The sequence below is a fragment of the Enhydra lutris genome, unplaced genomic scaffold (genome assembly GCF_002288905.1).
Source record: "Enhydra lutris kenyoni isolate GAN:26980312 unplaced genomic scaffold, ASM228890v2 scaffoldscaffold76, whole genome shotgun sequence".
Classification (NCBI taxonomy): Eukaryota; Metazoa; Chordata; class Mammalia; order Carnivora; family Mustelidae; genus Enhydra; species Enhydra lutris.
Genome location: NW_019154160.1, coordinates 5,841,445 through 5,862,316, shown reverse-complemented (window position 1 = coordinate 5,862,316; position 20,872 = coordinate 5,841,445). Strand labels below are relative to the sequence as shown.

Below are 20,872 nucleotides of genomic sequence, written 5' to 3'. Positions count from 1 at the left end.
GGTCACTGTGGGGCCACCCAGTCCCATTCTGGTCTTGTTGAATTCTCATTGGCCTAGGACTAGACCTCACGGGCGAGTCACGGGCGAGTGGAAAAACTGTCTCCATACATGTACACTTTTGGGGAACACACCAGTGCTCCGCTCTCACCCGATAAGCGGGTGACCGCCTGCCTACCCGTCTGAGAACTAAGTAAAGCTCAGCCATGTAGGGTATGCCTGAGAGAGAGCGCCTGCTTCTAAGGTCTCAGGTGCAGCCCAGCTCATGGCACCTGACAGGGCCACGCTGCTACTCAGCTGTGGGTTCACAGCTCCCTCCTCTGCAGCCCTACGCCCCGAGCACCTCACAAATCTGTATGTCCCACTCTCTCGCTGGGTCTAAGCCTTCTATCATTTCCTATTGTTTCAAATATGAATTCGGGGTGCCTGGGTGGTCTGGGGGTCCTGGGATCGAGCCCCGCAACAGGCTTCCTGCTGGGTGGGGAGTCTGCTTCTCCCTCTGCTCCCCACCCCCCCATTCTCTCTCTCAAAAAAATCTCAAATATGAATTCGTAAAACACTTTATATGCTTTCATATTGTTAAAAGCATATAAGCTTCTAACTATTCTGAGGTAAATAAGATAGGTAATAGTCATTCAGTTTTTTTTTAAATTTTATTTATTTATTTGACAGACAGAGATCACAAGTAGGCAGAGAAGCAGGCAGAGAGAGAGGAGGAAGCAGGCTCCCTGCTGAGCAGAGAGCCCCCTGTGGGGCTTGATCCCAGGACTCTGGGATCATGACCTGAGCCGAAGGCAGAGGCTTTAACCCACTGAGCCACCCAGGCGCCCTTAGTCATTCAGTTTTAAGAATCAGAAAAGCAAGGCTCAATGAGCTAGACCACTCCCAGGTCCCACAGCTGGGGCTTGGGTGACTCTTACTAGTAGTCAGGGCAGGGCAGGGACAGCTTTCTACTTTCCTTTAATCCTCCCCAGCACTTGGTTTGGTTCTGGAAACATAAAAGTTCTTCAAGGGTTCTTTTCTGAGAGGCTGAAGACATCCTGCAATGAAGTCATGGCTTCTGCCTTGGCCATCTGTACTGACCTAATGATTCCACTGGAGCCCTCAGCTCCACCCCTCATCCCACCACCTCCTAATATCCAGAATAATCAGTGGGTCAAAAGCTTGCACTCTGCAGTAAAGTATTTCCAGGGGTATCCTCCCCCCCTTCTGTCATATGTCTGCTTCTTCTTACCCTCTGCTCCCCGCCGTCCCGTTCTCTCTCTCTCTCAAAAAAAATCTCAAATATGAATTCATAAAACACTTCATATGCTCTCATATTGTTAAAAGCACATAGGCTCACTTCAAGAAAGACTCCATATTCTCAACTGATGATACTATGTACTCCTTAACACTGACTTGAAGATTAAAACTAGGTAAGTGCCTGGGGCATAAACACTCAATAGCTCAGAATCTTTCCGAGTGTTTGGAGGGGGTGAGGGGTGAGGTGGTAGAAGAGGGGAGCAAAGGACATTCGACATTATTAGAACTGTTTGCTAAACATGTCAACATCATCACCAACTGAGTAGGAAGAGTCATGTAATTTTACAGGAATTTGGGGTACACACAGATTTTGGCACAAAGATTTATTCTAGTATTATCTAAAACAGCAGAAGTAAAGTAAAAAAACCCAACCCAACCCAAAACCATTAACCCACGTGTTCAGATCGCTAGAAGGCAGAGAAACGTTAAATAAAGCATGGCACAGCCATGTGGTAAAGTGTCCTGCAGTCATTGAGTTGTATCTTGAAGAATTGTGAAGACATGCATTTTTGAAGGGGGGGGGATTATTTTTTTGTGGGGGTGTGAAAAATATCTTAGATATTACAATGATTTGTGGCCTCCAGAGGCACAGCACATAAAAAAATAGACAGTATATCTGTAGTATTAAACTTTCCTGGTGGGGAGTATGGGGGTAGAGTGATTAGGACAAAACTGTCTAAGAAGAGTCCTCAGGAATGACAGTGGGAAAAAGGCTGGGAAACACTGGATTAAGGAGATGGTCACAGTATACACTAGGTTATGGAATACATAGAATGCTCAGTGCCAAACTGTCCAAAATACATTTCACTTTTTTAAAAGTTCATTTAAGTAATCTCTACACCCAACATGGGGCTTGAACTCACGACTCTGAGATCGAGAGTTGCCTGCTCTTCCAACTGAGCCAGCCAGTTCAGACTGGTAAGTGAAACTATTTCTGGCTGGTGGGATTCCATATACTTTTTTTTTTTTTTAAAGATTTTATTCATTTATGTGACAGAGAGATCACAAGTAGGCAGGGGGGCGGCGGGGGGGGGGGGGAGCAGGCTCCCTGCTGAGCAGAGAGCCCGATGCGGGGCTCCATCCCAGGACCCTGAGATCATGACCCGAGCCGAAGGCAGAGGCTTTAACCCACTGAGCCACCCAGGCGCCCCCCCCCACATATATTTTTTCAAAAAATAGGTTTTACATTTTCGTCAGTTTTGCTTGTGTTTTTTAAGAATTAATGAGGGCACCTGGGTGGCTCAGTCAGTAAAGCATCTGCCTTCAGCTCAGATCATGATCTCAGGGGCCTGGGACTGAGCCGTGTGTGTGTGTTGGGCTCCCTGCTCAGTGGGGAGTCTGCTTGTCCCTCTGCTCTTCCCCCTCATCACACTCTCTCTCAAATAAAAATCTTTTAAAAAATTGTTAGGATTATACAAAACTATTTTTTAAATTGTATTTTGGTATTTAATGAGGGGATTTTGCATAGAAATACTATTTTCTCTTCAGCCATTCTCCAAATTAAAGGTCCAGGAATACACAGGTGGGACCACGTTAATATTTCTGTAGTTATCAGCCTCAACATGTGCAAGTACGCTGGATTACAACAGATTAAGAAGTGAGTCTGATGACATTATGGTGTGGCTTTCCTTCCATTCCTGTTCCTAGAGAAAGCAGTCGGCCTCAAAGGAGAAATGTGGCCTCGTGTGCCTGGTGGGTGATACACTTCAGGATTCTGATTCAAACCCCAAAGTAAAAGAAACAATCCAGTTTTGAAGTTTTCTTCAAAAACGAAATCCTTACATTGGAGGGTATCAGTAGTCTTTTACTTCACTGGGGTTTCAGCAAGTCTCTTACACGTATCTCCAGTTCTGCCTTCATTTTTGACACATTCATGATTTTTTTTTTTTAATTCATTTGAGAGAAAGAGAGAGCACAAGCAGGGGGAGAGGCAGAGGGAGAGGGAGAAGCAGGCTCCCCAATGAGCAGAGAGCCCTATGCAGGACTCAATCCCATGACGTGAGATCATGACCTGAGCCAAAGGCAGACATTTAACAGACTAAGCTACCCAGGCACTTCATATTCATAAAACTTTAAAACATACCAGTACACAAAGCTGGCTGCTCACTTTCAAAAACATGTTATCGTTTCATTTAGTCAAGGCTGCAAGCTGTGACTTTGAGAAAAGCAAAGACAGAAGTGGAAAAAAAAAAAAAAACAACTTTCCCAAGTCAGTAAAGTTTCTCTTTCCTTAGAAAACATGCTCACTTTTTGTGTCTTTATTCATTACTCAATTTATATAAAAATCAATTCTTTGGGAAAGACTATGTTGTAAAATTTTAATTTAGAAAAATTATTCAAAATCTTAGGCCTTAATTTTACTATTACTAATTTAAAAAAATCCAACCATTTCAGTGCTAGGCTACTGACGACAAGACAGAGCTAGAAGAATGAGCCTTCCCCTCCCTCAAAATAAGACGACTTTGCATTACAACGTGACAGCAGTAATGCAAAATCATGCCATCGACGGGGCCAGGGTGACTCTCAGACTGGCCTTCCTATCACACTAGGTATTATTAGATTTGTGGCAGCACGTTGAAGGGGGCACAATGCTGTGTCCCCATAGTACATTATTACGTACAAGGATCATACAGCTAAGAATTGCTAATGTCAATAGAAAACCAAAGCCTTGTCCTGTAAGAAGAGAATTTTAGCAATTTCTTACCTGCCATCTGACAAGTTCTTCCTAACTTCCCTTAACACCCTTCATTAGGTTCCTAACCTGGACCCTGATGCTGTCCCCGCATACAAGCTGCAAAAAGAAGACAAGGCTGCTAGTGTCTTTCCTCTGGTTATTAATGTAATGAGCTCCATTAACCTCTCCTTGACAATGTGTTCAAAGGCTGCATGTGAAGCTGGAAGGAAGAGGACACAGACGGCTGTACTTCGTGAAACCAGGAACCGGCCTCTCTTCACCATATTTAACTTCTGACCTTTTCAGCTGTCGGAGCAAGTTCTTTAGTGAGCATTCAACTGGGCCAGAATCTGAATATGCCAGCACCTCCCTATCCAATCTCTAGTCTTTATTTAAAGCTGATTAAAAACTGAGTGATGACACTGGTCAGAACAATGAAGCTTTGGGAATCACTACTTTTCAGGAGATCAGATGCCATATTAAGAAAACCTATAATGGCTTCTAGCATAACACATGCTTTACATTCGTTAGACTGTGGTAAAGCTGGAATTCAGTGCAAATCACCTTGAAAATACACGAAGCTAATGGAATCTACATACTGGAAGACTGTAACTAACACTAATACTATAAACTTATTGGTAACTTATAGATAGGCTAGAAAACACTTAAGGGTCTTGTTCCTCTCATTAATACTCAATTATTTATGTAGAAATATTTAACATTTTCCCAATGAACTAATCCGTTCTCAAGCTCACATGAATTACTCCTTGTTTAGTCTTTTAGTCCTACACCAAGTCAGCAAATCTGACATCTACCTTACTACATATTGCCCACTAGCCCCAATCAAAACAGATATCAATACTCCAGATCTCTTCAGTGCAGAGTCACAGCCATTTCAGAGACAATCCGTGCACTCTGGTCATGTTTAGAGTTACAGAAACTGAGGCCGAGAAGTGCTCTGTGCATATAAGCAGGCAGAACCAGAGTAAGAATCCCAGAACCCCCAGCAGATAGGAGAAAGGAAGGGTAGCAAGCACGGAAATAACAAGTGCTACATCTTAGATGGAAAAAGAGGAGAGAAAAGATCTTGTAACAAAAAAACCAAAACTACAGTCAGCCTTACAGCTGTTTTGTAGCAGCTTTCAAATAAAGTATACAAAATTTAGCAATATGTGTTATAAAACTGTACAAATTTTTAGATGTTTAAGGCCTAAGATTTTTATAAGGACATGCTTCCACACATTTTCAGGAACAGTGACCATTTTTAGAAAAAGTTACATTTGCCCCATAACGTAATATTCATAGTTTGCTTTCAAAACGAACTCAAAGTAAGGATTAGACTTCAGGCTTCCGAGCTGGTCTGCCTGCAGGAGGTCTCTCACCTCTGGAAGGTACTCACTGAGCTGAATGCCTATAAACACAAACACAGAAAGTCCTTTTTAATTTTCATAAAGCTCCCAAATGAGTGAAGATGATTAATGATAACACCTGTGCTTCTATTTAAAATATAATGTCACTCCACTATTGGGAAATACTCTGCTCTAAATTCCTTCCACTGTCAAACATGCTTGTAGGTCTACGGCATGACATTCTTACTTTGAGGAGGCTGCTGGAGTATTTTTCCCCCTAGTGATCAAAACACCAATCTGATCAAAGTTTTTAGTAAGACTTGAAATACTTTCATTTTCTACACAGCTTAAGTCATTTCTTCAATGTGGAAGTTTTTAATTAATAATCACCTGAAAACAAGTATTTCAAACAATTACATATTCCAACTATTATATATTAATTTCAAACAAATATATAATATCTAATTATATATTCAAGTACTTCAACAATTATATATATTAAATATATATCCGATTACATACAGGGAAATAATTTAGTAGTGTAGTATTATGAAAGCTAGATCCAGTGTCTCAAAATATATTATAGTCTGAAATGAGATAGGTGAAGAATTATTTATTCATTAGACCTCTGTAAAGCTGGAAAGCCAATGAGCACTGATGAATTGGAACTGTTGGAATTAGGATTTGTATAGTTACAAAAAGGTTTGTACAATTTTCTCATTTGATAAAGAAAATGGGAAAAAAATTTTCAATTAATAATACAATATTTTATAATTTGTCATATTAGCATAAGGTTCTCAAAATCAAATACTGAGGCTTTTTTCCCAATACTCTCAAAGTGTCTAGTACTATTTTTTGTACTTAATTATTATATAATTAAAAACTGGGTTAATAAATGTTTTGAGGCTAAATTTGAAATATTTATAGATCAGTTACTACAATTAAAACACTTTCAATAAGGAGTTTTTATCTGTCAAACAACATTACACTTCTGAAAATATATTGATTTTAAAAGATCAATTCTCTAAAAAAATTTAACATCTTATTTGGCTTCTATTTTTACTGTGCATGCCCTCTGTTTAGAACTAATATTTGGGGTGCCTGGGTGGCTCAGTGGGTTAAAGCCTCTGCCTTCGGCTCAGGTCATGATCCCAGGGTCTTGGGATGGAGCCCCACATCTGGCTCTCTGCTCAGCAGGGAGCCTGCTTCCCTTCCTCTCTCTCTGCCTACTTGTGATCTCTGCCTGTCAAATAAATAAATAAATAAATCTTAAAAAAAAAAAAAAAAGAACTAATATTTGATGGATTTCTTTTTCTCACTACCATCAGGCTCTGTCCTCCTTTAAAAATATTCACTATCATACATAGTAGCTGTATTATTAAAAAGGTTCCAAAAATAAATGTCTTTAACTTCTTGTTATAAGTATATATACCTTTTCCTTATATATATATGTTCATTTTTCTAATAGTTTCTACTTGCTTTTGTTCTTTGGTCATAATTTAATAATTCTTCCTGTAAAATCACAACTTTTCATTCCTATTGTTCATCTATGATTTATAATTTAAGAATAATAAAAACAGCAAAGTCACCCCTAAATAGCACTAAACATTAAATAGCCACAATTTAATTCTGTCGCACTTTTATGAGAACAATCTTCAAGGAAAGCACTGGATTTGGGTCCAAATGCTTTCTAATAATCTATTAGGCTCATAGAAAATCTCTCCAGTAGTACAGAGAAATCAACCATACCCAGTTATTTCATTTCCAAATACAGAAAAGATAAAGTCTTAGAGGAGCATTTTAGCTCTTTCTGAATTTCAGGTATTTCAAATACTTTCAAACAAATCAGGTTCTTCTGTTATACCCCTTCATTATTTCATTTTTAATTTTTTATTTATTTTGTGACAACAAAAAGGCTTAGTTAACCTTTGTGTTATTTGCTCATCTTTGAAAAAGAATGCACTATTAAATCGGTCATGACAGGATGACCAAGTATTACTTTTTCAAAATACAAGTCCAGATCAATTCTGAGCAAGTTCCAAGTAATCTAGTCATGGAATTATATTTTCACTGAATCACTTACAAAAGGAGACTAAAAATCTGAAAAGTAACACTAAGAGACCATCGCAGCTGGGCTGGAAAACAAAAGCTTCCGCCATGTAAACGCTGAGAGTCTGCTTCTGTTTCACTCCAGAATACTAGTCTGTGTGGTTAGCTTCACGCTGTTTTTCTAAGGGTCCCCCCCTTCATGTCCCCTGGTTAAGCCAGCAATTTTAAAATAGAAGACTGCAGAATACAACCCATTACAGAGGAGCTGGGGCTATGAATCTGCAAAATACTTGAAGGCATTCAAAGGACAAATGTCTATTGAGTGACTACTATGTACCAGGCACTGGGTTCGTCATATTTGATGTAGATTAAATAATGTATCTTGCATACATATGTATAGAAAACTTTCAAATGTGTGTAAATGTCAGTTTGATGGATAAAAGTCCTATCTATCTAAAAGGACTGAATTTACAATAACTTACCACTGTGTATTTTTTCCATTTGGTATAAAACAGAGTATCCTTATATTTGCAAGGATTGGTAAATACTAAGTCTATTTTGCACGTTGCTTGAATTTAGTATGACACATTTTGATAGAATTTTCTATAATAAATATGATCCGCACATGTATAAAGTGTGCAAAACGCCCATCTCTAGTCTAACACCCTCCATACATTAAGCTCCGTAATATGAAAAAAGGTGAAAGTAAATACTGTTGATCCTTAAACAACCCAGGTTTGGACGGCATGGGTCCGCTTACCTGCGAATTTTTTTGATACAGTAGAGTACTGTAAATGTATTTTCTCAATAACAATTTATTTTCTCTAATTTATCTTATTATAAGAATATAGTATATAATACACATGCAAAGTATGTGTTAACCAAATGTTTATGTTATTGGTAAGGTTTCTGGTCAACAGCAGGCTAACAGTAGTAAAGTTTTTAGGAAGCCAAAAGATTTATGTGGATTTTCAACCATACTGGGGGTCATTGCCTCTCATCCACACATTGTTCAAGGGTCAACTGTATCCCCTACTTCATATTCCCCGAGAACAGCATTTTACCTACAAAAGCTTCTTTACCTAATTTATTATGTCTCAATCAGCAAATGGAATTTTGCTCACTATATTAGGTACAAAACATGCAAAACATACCCCCTTCTTTTTCTTTTTATATTGTTCCTAACGTGAATTTTAGAGTGTTAGTGTCCAAAATGGACGTGTAAAAGCATTTTGTAAATTGTACTTTAGTACGGTCCATTATATATCAAAAAGTTATTTGTCATTTATATATCATTTCAAGTTTTCAATCTTCACAAGAGTTAACCAAAAAATAAAAGGAAAATGGTTACTTCTGTCATACAGAGTTTTGGTGTCACGACATCTGAATCCATTCCTTATCCATCCCGAATCAGCATGGAGACTTTGCCCACTGGGGTCCACCAGGACCCATGTGGATGGAGACTTCACCTTGACACGTGCTCCCCCAACTGGGAGAGGAAAGAAACATTTTAAACAAACCTCTCTAATTCTGAGTATGATACTATTTAATCTTAAACCGCTCTGGCACTGACACCTTGGAAAATCCCCGTTATTTTCAGATTTCTGAAACTGAGGAGTGATGCTATAACTTCCAATATTAACAAATGACTTACCATCTTTTAAAAGTTTCTGTAAGATTTTCACAAATATACTGTCTTTAGATACTTCAATTGGATCATCCTTACCATCTGAACTGGACCAGCTAGAAAACAAAATTGCAGTAAGAAAAAGAAATCATAGACATATCTGAAATAAATGACTTCCGTTTGCTACTGTAGTTTTATTTTGCTGGTTGTACCAGGGGTAGAGAATCTTGAGTTCTGTAATACTGTTTCAAAGTATTTAAATGAGGGAGTTTTGAATGTTGAATATACTTAGAGTCCCAATATCAGATACAAAATGCTACACTCAGGTCGCTATTCACCCAACACAACCCTACCTATTTGATGTTAAAACAAAGTAGCAAGCCATCTTTCCCCCCATATTCTATAAATAAATAACAAACTTAGTAAGGACTCCCAAGTACAATCTTCAGACCATAGGTAACAGTTACAATATATTGTAACATACTCTGATTTTCATAAAAATAAAATGGTAACCAGGGTCTAGTATAATGTTTTATCTAGTTGATATTACTGTTCACACACACACACACACACACACACACGCACACACACACACAAAACCACTGCTTTGTAGTAATCAATGAATATATTCCACAATACCTTAAAGTTTTTTAAAAATTTTATTTGAGAGAGAGACAGGAAGCGAGCATGGCGGGGAGGGGCAGTGGGAGAATCAGACTCCCCACCAAGCGGGGAGCCTGACATGAGGACCCAGGACCCAGAAATCATGACATGAGCCAAAGGCAGATGCTTAACTGAATGAGCCACCCAGGTGCCCCAACACCTTAAGTTTTTTGTTTTTTTTTTTTAAAGATTTTATTTATTTATTTGACAGAGAGAGAGATCACAAGTAGGCAGAAAGGCAGGCAGAGACAGAGAGAGTGGGAAGCAGGCTCTCCGCCGAGCAGAGAGCCCGATGTGGGGCTCAATCCCAGGACCCTGGGATCATAACCTGAGCCGAAGGCAGAGGCTTAACCCACTGAGCCACCCAGGCGCCCCAACACCTTAAAGTTTATAAACGTGAAGCCATGACAAGGAATTCCAATCAAATGACAGCATACTTTTTTTAAGATTAGAAAGGAGAATGAAGCAGGCAGAGGGAGATGCTTCAGAAAGTGACCTCCAAGACCAAATAGAACAACAATTTTAACTATTTGGGAGTGATCAGAAGAAGAAATGCTTTAGTAAAAATAGTCCTACTGCAATTTCTCAGCACCATATAAAAAGGAAAATTTTAAGTAGGGAAGGGTGTTAGCACTCAAGTCAAGTTCTCTCAAATTCTTTTCCTAGAAACAATTCAATCCCCCAACTGATTATTCTTTCACTGCCACCGCCTTTCTTTGCCACCATTTCCCATGGAAATCTCCCTTCTCAGGAAGGAGATAATCACAAAAAAGAGGTCTCAGTAATTTACAGGAGAGTACCGATACTCTAATATACTTTTTGTTTAAAACAAAATGCAGCTTCTTTGGCAGAACTGGCCCAACTTCTGTGAAAATCAGGAACATATATATTTCCGTGCAAACTGACAGTCTAAATTTTAAAATCAAAAGCAGAGGGGCATGTAGGTGTCTCGGTTAAGTGTCCGACTCAGGTCATGATCTCGGGGTCATGGGATTGAGCTCCACACTGGGTTTTGCACTGGGCATCCAGCCTTCTTGAGATTCTCTTTCTCCCCCTCTCCCTCTGCACCCCACCCCCACTCTCCCACTCAAATAAATAAAATCAAAATAGAGATTTATTATACCAGTGGTCCTAAGTCCTTAAACTCTTCCTTAACTACTGAGTGAGAAACTTAGACTACTAATGCACACAATAAAATTTTTATAATTATGTTAGAATATAATTAGGTTACAAAACCATTTGATACATGATATCATAATCTTCCTCAAGAGTCCTTTTCTAGGGGCATCTGGGTAGCTCAGTGGGTTAAAGCCTTTGCCTTCAGCTCAGGTCGTAATCTCAGGGTCGTGGGATGGAGCCCACATCAGGCTCCCTGCTCAGGGTGACTGCTTCCTCCTCTCCCCCTGCTGCCTCTCTGCCTACTTGTGATCTCTGTCTGTCAAGTAAATTTAAAAAAAAAAAAAAAAAAAAAAAAGAGTCCTTTTAAAAAACCATAGCTTAGATTCATGTTATGAGAACTTACTTATCTCTCTGAAGAGCTTTGCAAAGGATTTCCAGTTTTAGATCATTTGTATTTACATCTTCCTCCTTTATAGTAAAACAAAAAAATCCTCATTAAGTCCTGATTTAAAAAAAATACATGTTTAAATTTGAGTTAATTAATTCTGCATAAATGATTTACTTTAATTCATAATTTTAAAAGATTTCCTTTAAGATATTAATACCCAGAAGAGTAAGCCAATTAGTAACTGCGTGAGTATTAGTTTCTGATTATTCTGTGATAATCCGATTTTATCAGGAAGCTTGAAGGGCTAAGATTTGAAACAAGATAAATAAAAGCCAATACACTACATTTTAAAAATCTACCAAACTGCTTTCAATTGCAGGGCCAACTATTTAATCTACAGAATTGTTATTATAACCGCCCCCTCTCCCCCAAAGAAACAGCTCCTCTTAGGGTGAGCACTATGAAGAATAAATCGATAAAGCAATGTATCAGACTGAGGAACTAATGATGATTTAATAATGAAAGAGAAAAAATGCCTCAGGACTCTGAAAAACTGTGTTTTTATTCATGCACAGAAAAAGACATCTGGGAATGTGTGAGAATTATCAGGAAAGGGAATCTCCTGACAGCTTTTCTAAAGAGCTATACACATTCCAAGAGTTAGGAATAGCTGAACCAGAGAGTCTTTCTAAATTAACACATTGTCATGATTGGCTAAAAGATGTATTTTTTTCTCTTTTTATATGTATTCAGTTCTACAGAAAACGAAATATATAAATTGTGATCCTTGCCTGTGTTCATCTCAAGTGATTTTACTTACCTCATCAATATATTCCAGCAGGTCCAAAGCTTTCTTGAAATCATATTCATTAGCTCTTCTGTTTTCTTCACAGATATACAGCTATGGCAAGTTCAAATAAGGTTTAGGATTATTTTAAGTAATCATATAACCAAGACTAGAGAAATTTATGGAGAAAAATACATCATTCTGTCTTTCAAGTAAGTCAAAGGTATCTTTATTTTATCATAAGAAAACTATCATCTTTGGAAATTACACTCCATCTATCCTCTTAATAAACTGTCCTTCAAAATGTGCCTATGCTCAACAGTAATTAATTTGCAAATCTTGGTATATATACTTCTAAAATATCAGTAAATTTTATTCTTAGGTTCCAGATAGTATACATATTTCAGTATCCTTTTGAGCATTTTCTTTGCAATATGCTACATAAGGAGAGGCCATTGTGAGCTCAATTATAGGAAATCTGTTACTAATAATGGCTAAGATACTGACGTTATTGAATTATCTTCTTTTCAATAAAATTAGAACAAATTCAAAGTGATCTACGTTGCTCTTATATTTGAAACACTTTCTTGAAAGGCAAAGAGAGAAGCAGAGTTAAGGCTGCGAGTGTATCTAACAACAAAAGTATCTTACCCAGGCTGCAGCCCACAATCTAGCTATGCCCTTAGGAATGTGTTATGTTCCAGAGGAAAAGGGTGAGGTCAGTACTTATAGGCTATGAAAATCCAGTTCCTTAAACCATTTTTCTTGTGGAAGAACCTGAGCTGTACCTTGTGGTACATATTTGTCCTCTGCTGGAAAAGAAAGTACAAGTACTTTCTTCTGGTCACCTGCATGAGCATCTCTAGGAACAGGTGGAGATCGACAGGGAGGCAGAGGCTGGTCCAGTACTTCCAGCTAACGTGCATCCTGATCTCCAGCAGCTTCTAACAACTTATTCTAGGGGAAGGGGAAAGTTACCAGAAAAATAGGAAGTGGGAAGATGACCACCCATACGAACTATACCACCTGACTCTAGAAATAGCGATGTTGTTTTGAGACTAAGGAACGGTGCAAGGATGGAAAAGCACGCACGCTGATGAGCTGAGGGGCAGTCAGCACCGGCATGGCGCTGAGACTGAGCTGTTTCTCCGCCAGCAGCTGTTCAGGCAGGGTCTCCTGGTGCAGTAGAAAGCGCTCCTGCTCAGCCATTTCTAGAATTCAGAATGAGAGGCAGGGAGGGCAGTAAACTCTTCTGCTCTATCATAAAACAAATCTGAATTAAAAAAAAAAAAAAAAGGCAGAGCATCTCTAAAGGTAATCTCATCACTACTTGGTGATCTTAAAATGTTATTAATTCTGCTACCTCTTGATTTCTGATGTTAAAACATATTCATGGCTTGATTCACATCATAGAAACAATCAGTCACCAGAAACAGGAGGGGAGAGAAAAGCTATAAAAATACACGCTACTGCTTGAAGGAATTATAGAACAGATGGCTATTTCATGAGGCAAGTCCCTCAAATCGGGGTTCACCCAGTCCCATGTTATTTAGCTCAGTAACTCCCACCAGAGTTTCTAATATACTCTTTCACCGAGGGAAAGGATCTATTTAAAAGCTACCACGAGTATATTCCAGGAAAAACAAAACCTGGAAGTTTATGCACCAAATCTAACAAGCAACGGTAACCTTAAGAGGACGAAGTGACCGGGTGAGGCTTACTTGGGATAAGCTATCAAGGCTGCAGCCCAATCCCAGGTTTTGCTCAGGAAAGTGTGCTGGGCTGCAGGGGAAAAGGACTGAGAACTGCCATGCAGCCTCAGAAACACAGTGGTCACAGCAAAGTACAGTGACCAAAGCACATATATGCTCATAATAACATCACTCCACATGATGCTAATTTTATAACAATCACACAAATCATTTTTGTGCAATTTCCATACCTAGAAAAACAGACTGGGAGGATTACAAAATAGTAACAGTAGTAATCTCTGAGGCAATGAGATTATATAGACAATTTATTTTTTTGTTGTGTTTTTCCTGGTGATTTACAAATTTCCATAAGGAATTATCATATAACCAGAATTATTTCTTAAAAATCTACTCCCTCTGACCAGATACACTGATGACAGTCTGTAGGTAATTACTGACACTTGAAAATACTCCCACTGTTTTAAGAAAGTGAAAGTTAAGAAGTGATCAAATCAAGACGGTGACCAGAGTTCCAACGTTTTCTGGTGGATGGGGGAGCAAAAAATAAAACCCTGATTTGATTAACATGGTCTAAGTCTGGTGACCAGGCTAAAATTTGGCTTCCCATGTTAGACTATCAGCCAATCTTACAGAAGCAGGGGGAGCAGCAGGGGGAGAGGGAGGCTCTCCACTGAACAGGAAGCCTGACGTGGGGTTCAATCTTAGGACCCTGAGATCATGACCTGAGCTGAAGGCTGACGCCTAATGAATGAGCCACCCAGGCACCCTGGATTTTTCGTTTTTAAATGGTGAAATAAAACGTTTTACTATCAATCTTTTTGGAGTTCAAATTATCCCCAGACTTGGCCAGTGGAGGCTACTGTGTTGACATCTCTACATTAAACTTGTTTTCTGGCTAAACAAGACTTCCCGAGACCATTTCTTCAATACCCTTATTTCCTTTTACTGAGAAATAGTGAGATGCCAAAGTACAGGACTAGGTATACTTATGCTCCTGGGGTATAGAAAAACTTTAATTTTGAACAATCCTGATTCCACCTGATTATCTCTGATTCAAATGTAGTATAGGGTTCTTCCTCGTCCTCCTTCCAGATTTCATTTCCCTTCCCCCTGGTTCTCAAAAATAACAATATATCCAATCAATTTCTCAACCTACAATGTAACAAAATAGTTGTATAAAATTAAGATGCCAAAAAGTTTTGAATTCTGAAACTAGTAGCTTCAAAATTACAACTATCTATAATAAAACCCACTGAGTAAAGGCCAAGATTTCTTTGCAGCTCTTCTTGTTCTTAGAATACAAGTCACTAAGGGTACAGAGCACTCTTTTTTTTTTTTTTTTTTAAAGATTTATTTATTTATTTAACAGACAGAGATCACAAGTAGGCAGAGAGGCAGGCCGGGGTGGGGAGGGAAGCAGGCTCCCCGCTGAGCAGAGAGCCCAATGTGGGGCTCGATCCCAGGACCCCGGGATCATGACCCAAGCCGAAGGCAGAGGCTTTAACCCATTGAGCCACCCAGGCGCCCCTCAGAGCACTCTTCAAATCATATAACCACCTTCTTAGGAATTCTTAATTAACATACAAATTTTCTCTAAAAAACAGAATCCCAAAAAATACATACTTGAGTAAGTGTCTAACAACACTGAACAGAAACCACTCTTCATAAAGGAGAGGCAGATTCTGTGTCTAGTGAACCCTATTAAATGATAATAGGAATGCACTAAGTTCACTGATAGCATGACTGATGTTCAAATCTTTCTTTTACCTTCAATTTTTTCCTGCAGTATATCCTCTGAAAAGTCTGAAGCCAATGCAGCCAATTTACTCAAACCCAGAAGGGTTTTCTTCTTTGCAAAGTAATGAGTTTCCATGTTTGCCAAACCCAGAAGTGTTGCATGAGCCTACAATAAACAAAATATGAAAAATGGTAAGATTCTGTGTACTAATTTAAGTTGAAATAAAGGTTAAGTACAACCCAAAACTGTTTTCCCCTGAGACGAATGAAAGATCAGATCCAATACCAGCAAAACTGATTGGTACTAAAACTGATTGGTACTATATACCAGGAGTAACTACTCAATAAAATATCAACCAGCCACACTAATTACTGGGAAAAGAAATGCATATAAAACATCTGTTCTATAATGACTATATATTCACTTGAACAACTTGTCAAGGACAAGCTTTAAAATTAATTCTTGTACTATTTTTACTCATAATTTGAACATTTTCATTACAAAAAAAGGCAATAGACTGTTCTTTACACACATTAATAAAATTTTTGTACTTTAATAGTAGTCAAATCACAAAAGATACTTTTTTTTACTGAGACATTAAAAGTAATGGCAACACTACCATAAGTAAAAAAGAACAGTTTATTCAAATTATGTCAGAGAATAGGAGATACATATTTCGAATAATCTCTAGGGGCACTTGGGTGGCTCAGTCGTTAAGAGTCTGCCTTTGGCTTGTGTCATGATCCCAGGGTCCTGGGATCAAGCCCCGCATCAGGCTCCCTGCTCAGTGGGAAGCCTGCTTCTCCCTCTCCCACTCCACCTGCTTGTGTTCCCTCTCTTGTTGGGTCCCTCTCTGTCAAATAAATAAATAAAATCTTAAAAAAAAAAAAAATCTCTAAATAGTATTCTAATCACTAAACTACACTAATCAAGTAAAAAACTGCCTAACTCTGCTCGATGTAACTCAATTGTTCTTACCTTTTCTAATTCTTGGCTGTTAATTTCATGTAACCAGCTGAGATGTTCATGAGCCTGCAAAAAATTCGCCAACTCTCCATGCTGAGAAATGGGCTGAGATAATAATTTGCCTCGCTTTCCTTTCTCCAGATACCAACGGAAGAGAAAGTCTGAAAAATTCTACAAATAGTAGGGCAAAAAATCCAATAATATTCAGTAATATAATTTTTTAAAGTACATTTCTATATTAAAATATTAATTTTTTTTCAAAGGTCTTAGATTGCAGAACAAAAATCTTTAAACACTTAGGTTTTCTATGTGGTAAGGTCCTAAAAAAAACTTAAGTCACCTCATTTAATAAATGGGGAATTCAGAATCAAAAAGAGGATCTTGTGCAAGATCACGTAAACTTTAGATGTGCATGGTGTGGTATGGTAGCCATTAGCTATATACAGCTGTTTAAACTTAATTAAAATTTTAAAATTCAGTTCCACATTTCAAGTGCTCAATGGCCCTATGCCCTTAGACTACATGAGTAAGATCTCCAATATCACAGAAAGTTCTATGTGACAGTGCAGATCGAAAGATTCTTCAGGATTGAATTCTGTGTCAGAAGGCCATGCAGGTTTGTATGATAAATAGAAATCTAGAGAGGCCCTCAATGCCTAGCTGGTTTTTCCCACCAGATGTTTGCTGAATGCTGGGTAGTACGGAAGGCTAGGGTGGAAAGGAAGACCAAAATGTCCTACATGGTATGTAAGAGATGTTTCCACTAAAGAGGGAACTCTGCAACAAACACACCAGTCCCACAAGACTTCAAAACTGGACATGAAATGAATGTAACAAAAGCTGAAACCAAGCCTTGGCCCACCCCTATTCTTGATGAATCGAGTGACCTGCCTCTCATCCTATCTGCCTCCCCAAGGAAAAATAGCATTCATTTCCATCTTTAAGGTTCTTTTATACACAATATCCAAAATAAAACAAAAAAAATTATAAGACATAAAAAACAGAAAAATATGACTAATAAGGAGACAACAGAACAGACCAGAGAATGATCAGATTTTGGAGGTAGCATGTAAGGATTTTTAAATAACTACTAAACATATTAAAGAAAGTAAATGAGGGGCGCTTGGGTGGCTCAGTGGGTTAAAGCCTCTGCCTTCAGTTCAGGTCATGGTCCCAGGGTCCGGGGATCGAGCCCCACATGGGGCTCTCTGCTCGGCAGGGAGCCTGCTTCCTCCTCTCTTTCTGCCTGCCTCTCTGCCTACTTGTGATCTCTATCTGTCAAATAAATAAATAAAATCTTTAAAAAAAAAAAAAAAAAAAAAAAAGAAAGTAAATGAATACAAAAATGGATGGAAAATGTCCACACGGGATTAGAGTCCACAAAAAGAACAAAAATCATGATGGGCACAAAGGTATTTACTAGGCCCTAGTCAAATATGGTAAGTTACGCCCAGTTTACAATACACCATTAACACCATCAAAAACATGGTTGTGAAACAGTTAATGATAAGCACAAATATCAATGATGTATTAAGGGAAACAAGCAATCCGCGAAACATGTTTGTCTGCAATATTACAGAGTATGGAGACTAGAACAATACAAACCAAATGTTAAAAAGGGTTCTCTCTGGGTGGTGAAATTGTGAGTGACTTAAAATTTTCTATTTTATAGACGTTTTCCGAATTTTATACAATGTCACTTTTACAGTAGGAAAAAAAATCGGTTTTTACATGAATATCAACTGACTGAATAAAATGGCTTTAAGGAGCAACTAAAATTCACCTAAAGATTGTCATAATGAGAAAAATAATAAGCATTATGTCAATCAAGAAAAGCTGAGCTCTCCAAAAGTTGTAGGATCCTGTGCTTCCATGAAATTTTTTCAAAGTTTTAAAACTCTTCCAATATCCGTCTACCCAAGTACTTTTAATTATAACTAGAAATACCAGAATAGAACTGAGAGTTTTAACACTTTGTACAAAGGTCAAAGAATCTTTCAGTAATATTTGGAATTGTCTGCCAACTCACAAAGAAACATAATGTACAAATTAGTATCTAAATTAACAGCATCTTCCTAAAAACCGAACATTTGAAATGGTAAAACCAAGTACACGATCGACTGCCTATGTCCACGGTGTTCATTACCTGATCAGCAAATTGGGTCATGTAGCGCTGGAGTCTGGCCTGGTTGTCTGTCTGCTCACACATCTGTACTAAGATATCAAAGTCACAGTACTTTTCTGCTAATGAAGCAGCCCACGGGTACTGGCCTAGTGTGACTGTAACAATGAGAACAGATGGAAAAAAAAAAATCCTGTTAGTGAAAACTTATTATGTGATGAAAAAAATATTACTTGAAATTTTACCTTTAACTCATACCATACTCTAAAAACAATTAATGGAATAGAAACCTTTCCAGTTACTGGCATTCAGTTTCATAATCCACATAAATTCATTAAAGACACAAATTTAATCCACTGCTTGTTCCCACCTACCTAGGAGGCTATGCCCTTCCTGTGTGTACAAGCCCCTCTTCCTCATCCTAGCTATGAAAAGAACGTGTCCTTTGCTGAACAGCCACACTCTCCTAGCTGCGCCCTCTAACAGCCCTCATCGTGCTCTACTGGGCAGACTAGTTATTTGTGTGAAGGTCTCAGATGACTAGCTTGGAGGACAGCCTCCATTTGTTGCTAATTTACCTTTTCAAATCCTCTTCAGCATGGTACTTGTACCTAGGAAGTTTTGAAGACAAGGCGGAACAAATGAACACAGGAAGCTGTGCACACATGCAGTAAGTCCTTGGTTACGGCTGGGTGAATGACAGGACACTGAACACGCTGCATTAATGATTTGACTCCTTCATCCGTTCTGCAAATTCGAAGACCCACGGCCTCACTAAATACCATGTACTTACGAAGTGGAGATAAGAGATCTGATCTCTTCTGGAGGTACTCCATCTCCAGACTGTTGTATCTTTCTTGATCACCAGATCGGTCCAGAGACTTCAGCTGGGAAACATAACCATCCAGGAAGCAATCAATCAGTGCCACCAGCTGCTCCGTCAGAATGTTTCGGAGGTTGCTGTCTGCCTGAGGATAAACCACTTTCAGGACAATCCCATGCTGGCGTTCTATTACTGTTCGGATGCCTGAAGGACCACTTGTTGCTGTGAAATCACACAAATTAATACAGTAAGTAAGGGCTCTACACTGGCTGAGAAAGGCCAACTGCCTAAAACCTATCACCTCACTGCTGCTGGAAAAAGAAATCAAACAGGGTTTCAGTTGATAGATACCTCTCTGTCCTGCTCAAATCCCATCTTCTCTATGGGAGACTTCCCCAACAAAGCCAGGTAAACATGGTCCTTCTTCCTTCTAAATCCCTTTGATGCTGCTCCACATACTTTTTTGTATTAAATCAACATTAAATGGAGCCAACACCTCCATAACCAGGATGTGCTTCTTTGAATAACTATATGCCCTAAAATCTAGTAGACATGGGGTGCCTGGCTGCCTCAGTCACTAGAGCATGCGACTCTCGATCCTGGGGTCATAAGTTCAAGTCCCTCGTTGGGGGTAGCAATTACTTAAAAAATAAAATCTAGTGGACACATAGTAAGTACTATGAAATACATCATGGAGAGATCTATAAATTATTCAAGGAAATAAAGCAATTTTCACGAGAATTGCTCATTCTGGAGACAGCACTTATTTCTCATTTCACTTATAAACCTACACTAATGGAGTAATATAGCTTCCAAAAAGGTCATTAGGAATATATTTTGAATCACTGTTAATAATAAATCAGTGTATTTGGGCTCAGTGCTTGAAATCTCACCCGTCCAAGGAACATATTCAGGTTCTTGTTCTGGTGGCTCTTCTCTTCTATATAAGGAGTTTCTATTTTGTCGATAATGACTAGCAGCTTGTAGCATGTCCTGGGGAAAGAAAACGTGTTAGCATGTGCAGAAAGTGATGAATCCCAGTATTTTTAAAGGTAATTTGAAACATCAAAGTCTATTAATACCAAAAATTACTCGGCACAGGTCTGCAGAATTACTTTTTGGTTCTTATTCTACATTTGAAATTTAAATTCAATTTTGGAAAACTATAGTAACCAAAGTAGGAAAACCATTGCTATAAAGACCATTAGCTAAGACTAAATGGCACATTTTAATCAGTAATATAAACAATAACGTTTTGAGTGATTTATTTAAATAGTTAGTGTAATATTTATACATTTGTAATGATATATCCATCCTTCTCCAAATAAAAGGTTTGTTTTACCAAACACGACTCAGGAACATAGAAATTAATACACAAGGCAAACATTCAAAATGTTTGGCTGATTAATAAAATGACTGGTATTTTTCTAAATTTTTGGAATTAAATGCTAAACACTTATAAATTACTGGCAATACAGAGTAGGAATACGGAAGCCACTTTCTCTTCTATCCACACTCTGGTCTTTGATTTGCTGAAATCTTCACGGTAGTTTTAT

The 20,872-nt window shown here is 38.4% G+C and overlaps 1 protein-coding gene across 1 annotated transcript in view; it reads right to left on the bottom strand.

Moving 5' to 3' along the window:
* Positions 1-3,481: 3,481 nt before the first annotated feature.
* Positions 3,482-20,872, bottom strand: part of LOC111160511 (nucleoporin 133) — a 70,185-nt gene continuing 52,794 nt past the window's right edge. Inside the window, exons 20-26 of the mRNA XM_022523659.1 lie at positions 16,384-16,542; positions 15,435-15,570; positions 13,048-13,166; positions 11,989-12,069; positions 11,184-11,248; positions 9,026-9,114; positions 3,482-5,384 (exon numbers count right to left, since the gene is read on the bottom strand). Of these exons, the coding sequence (XP_022379367.1) occupies positions 5,248-5,384; positions 9,026-9,114; positions 11,184-11,248; positions 11,989-12,069; positions 13,048-13,166; positions 15,435-15,570; positions 16,384-16,542 (786 nt within the window). The 3' untranslated portion in view covers positions 3,482-5,247. The remainder of the gene's footprint in view (positions 5,385-9,025; positions 9,115-11,183; positions 11,249-11,988; positions 12,070-13,047; positions 13,167-15,434; positions 15,571-16,383; positions 16,543-20,872) is intronic.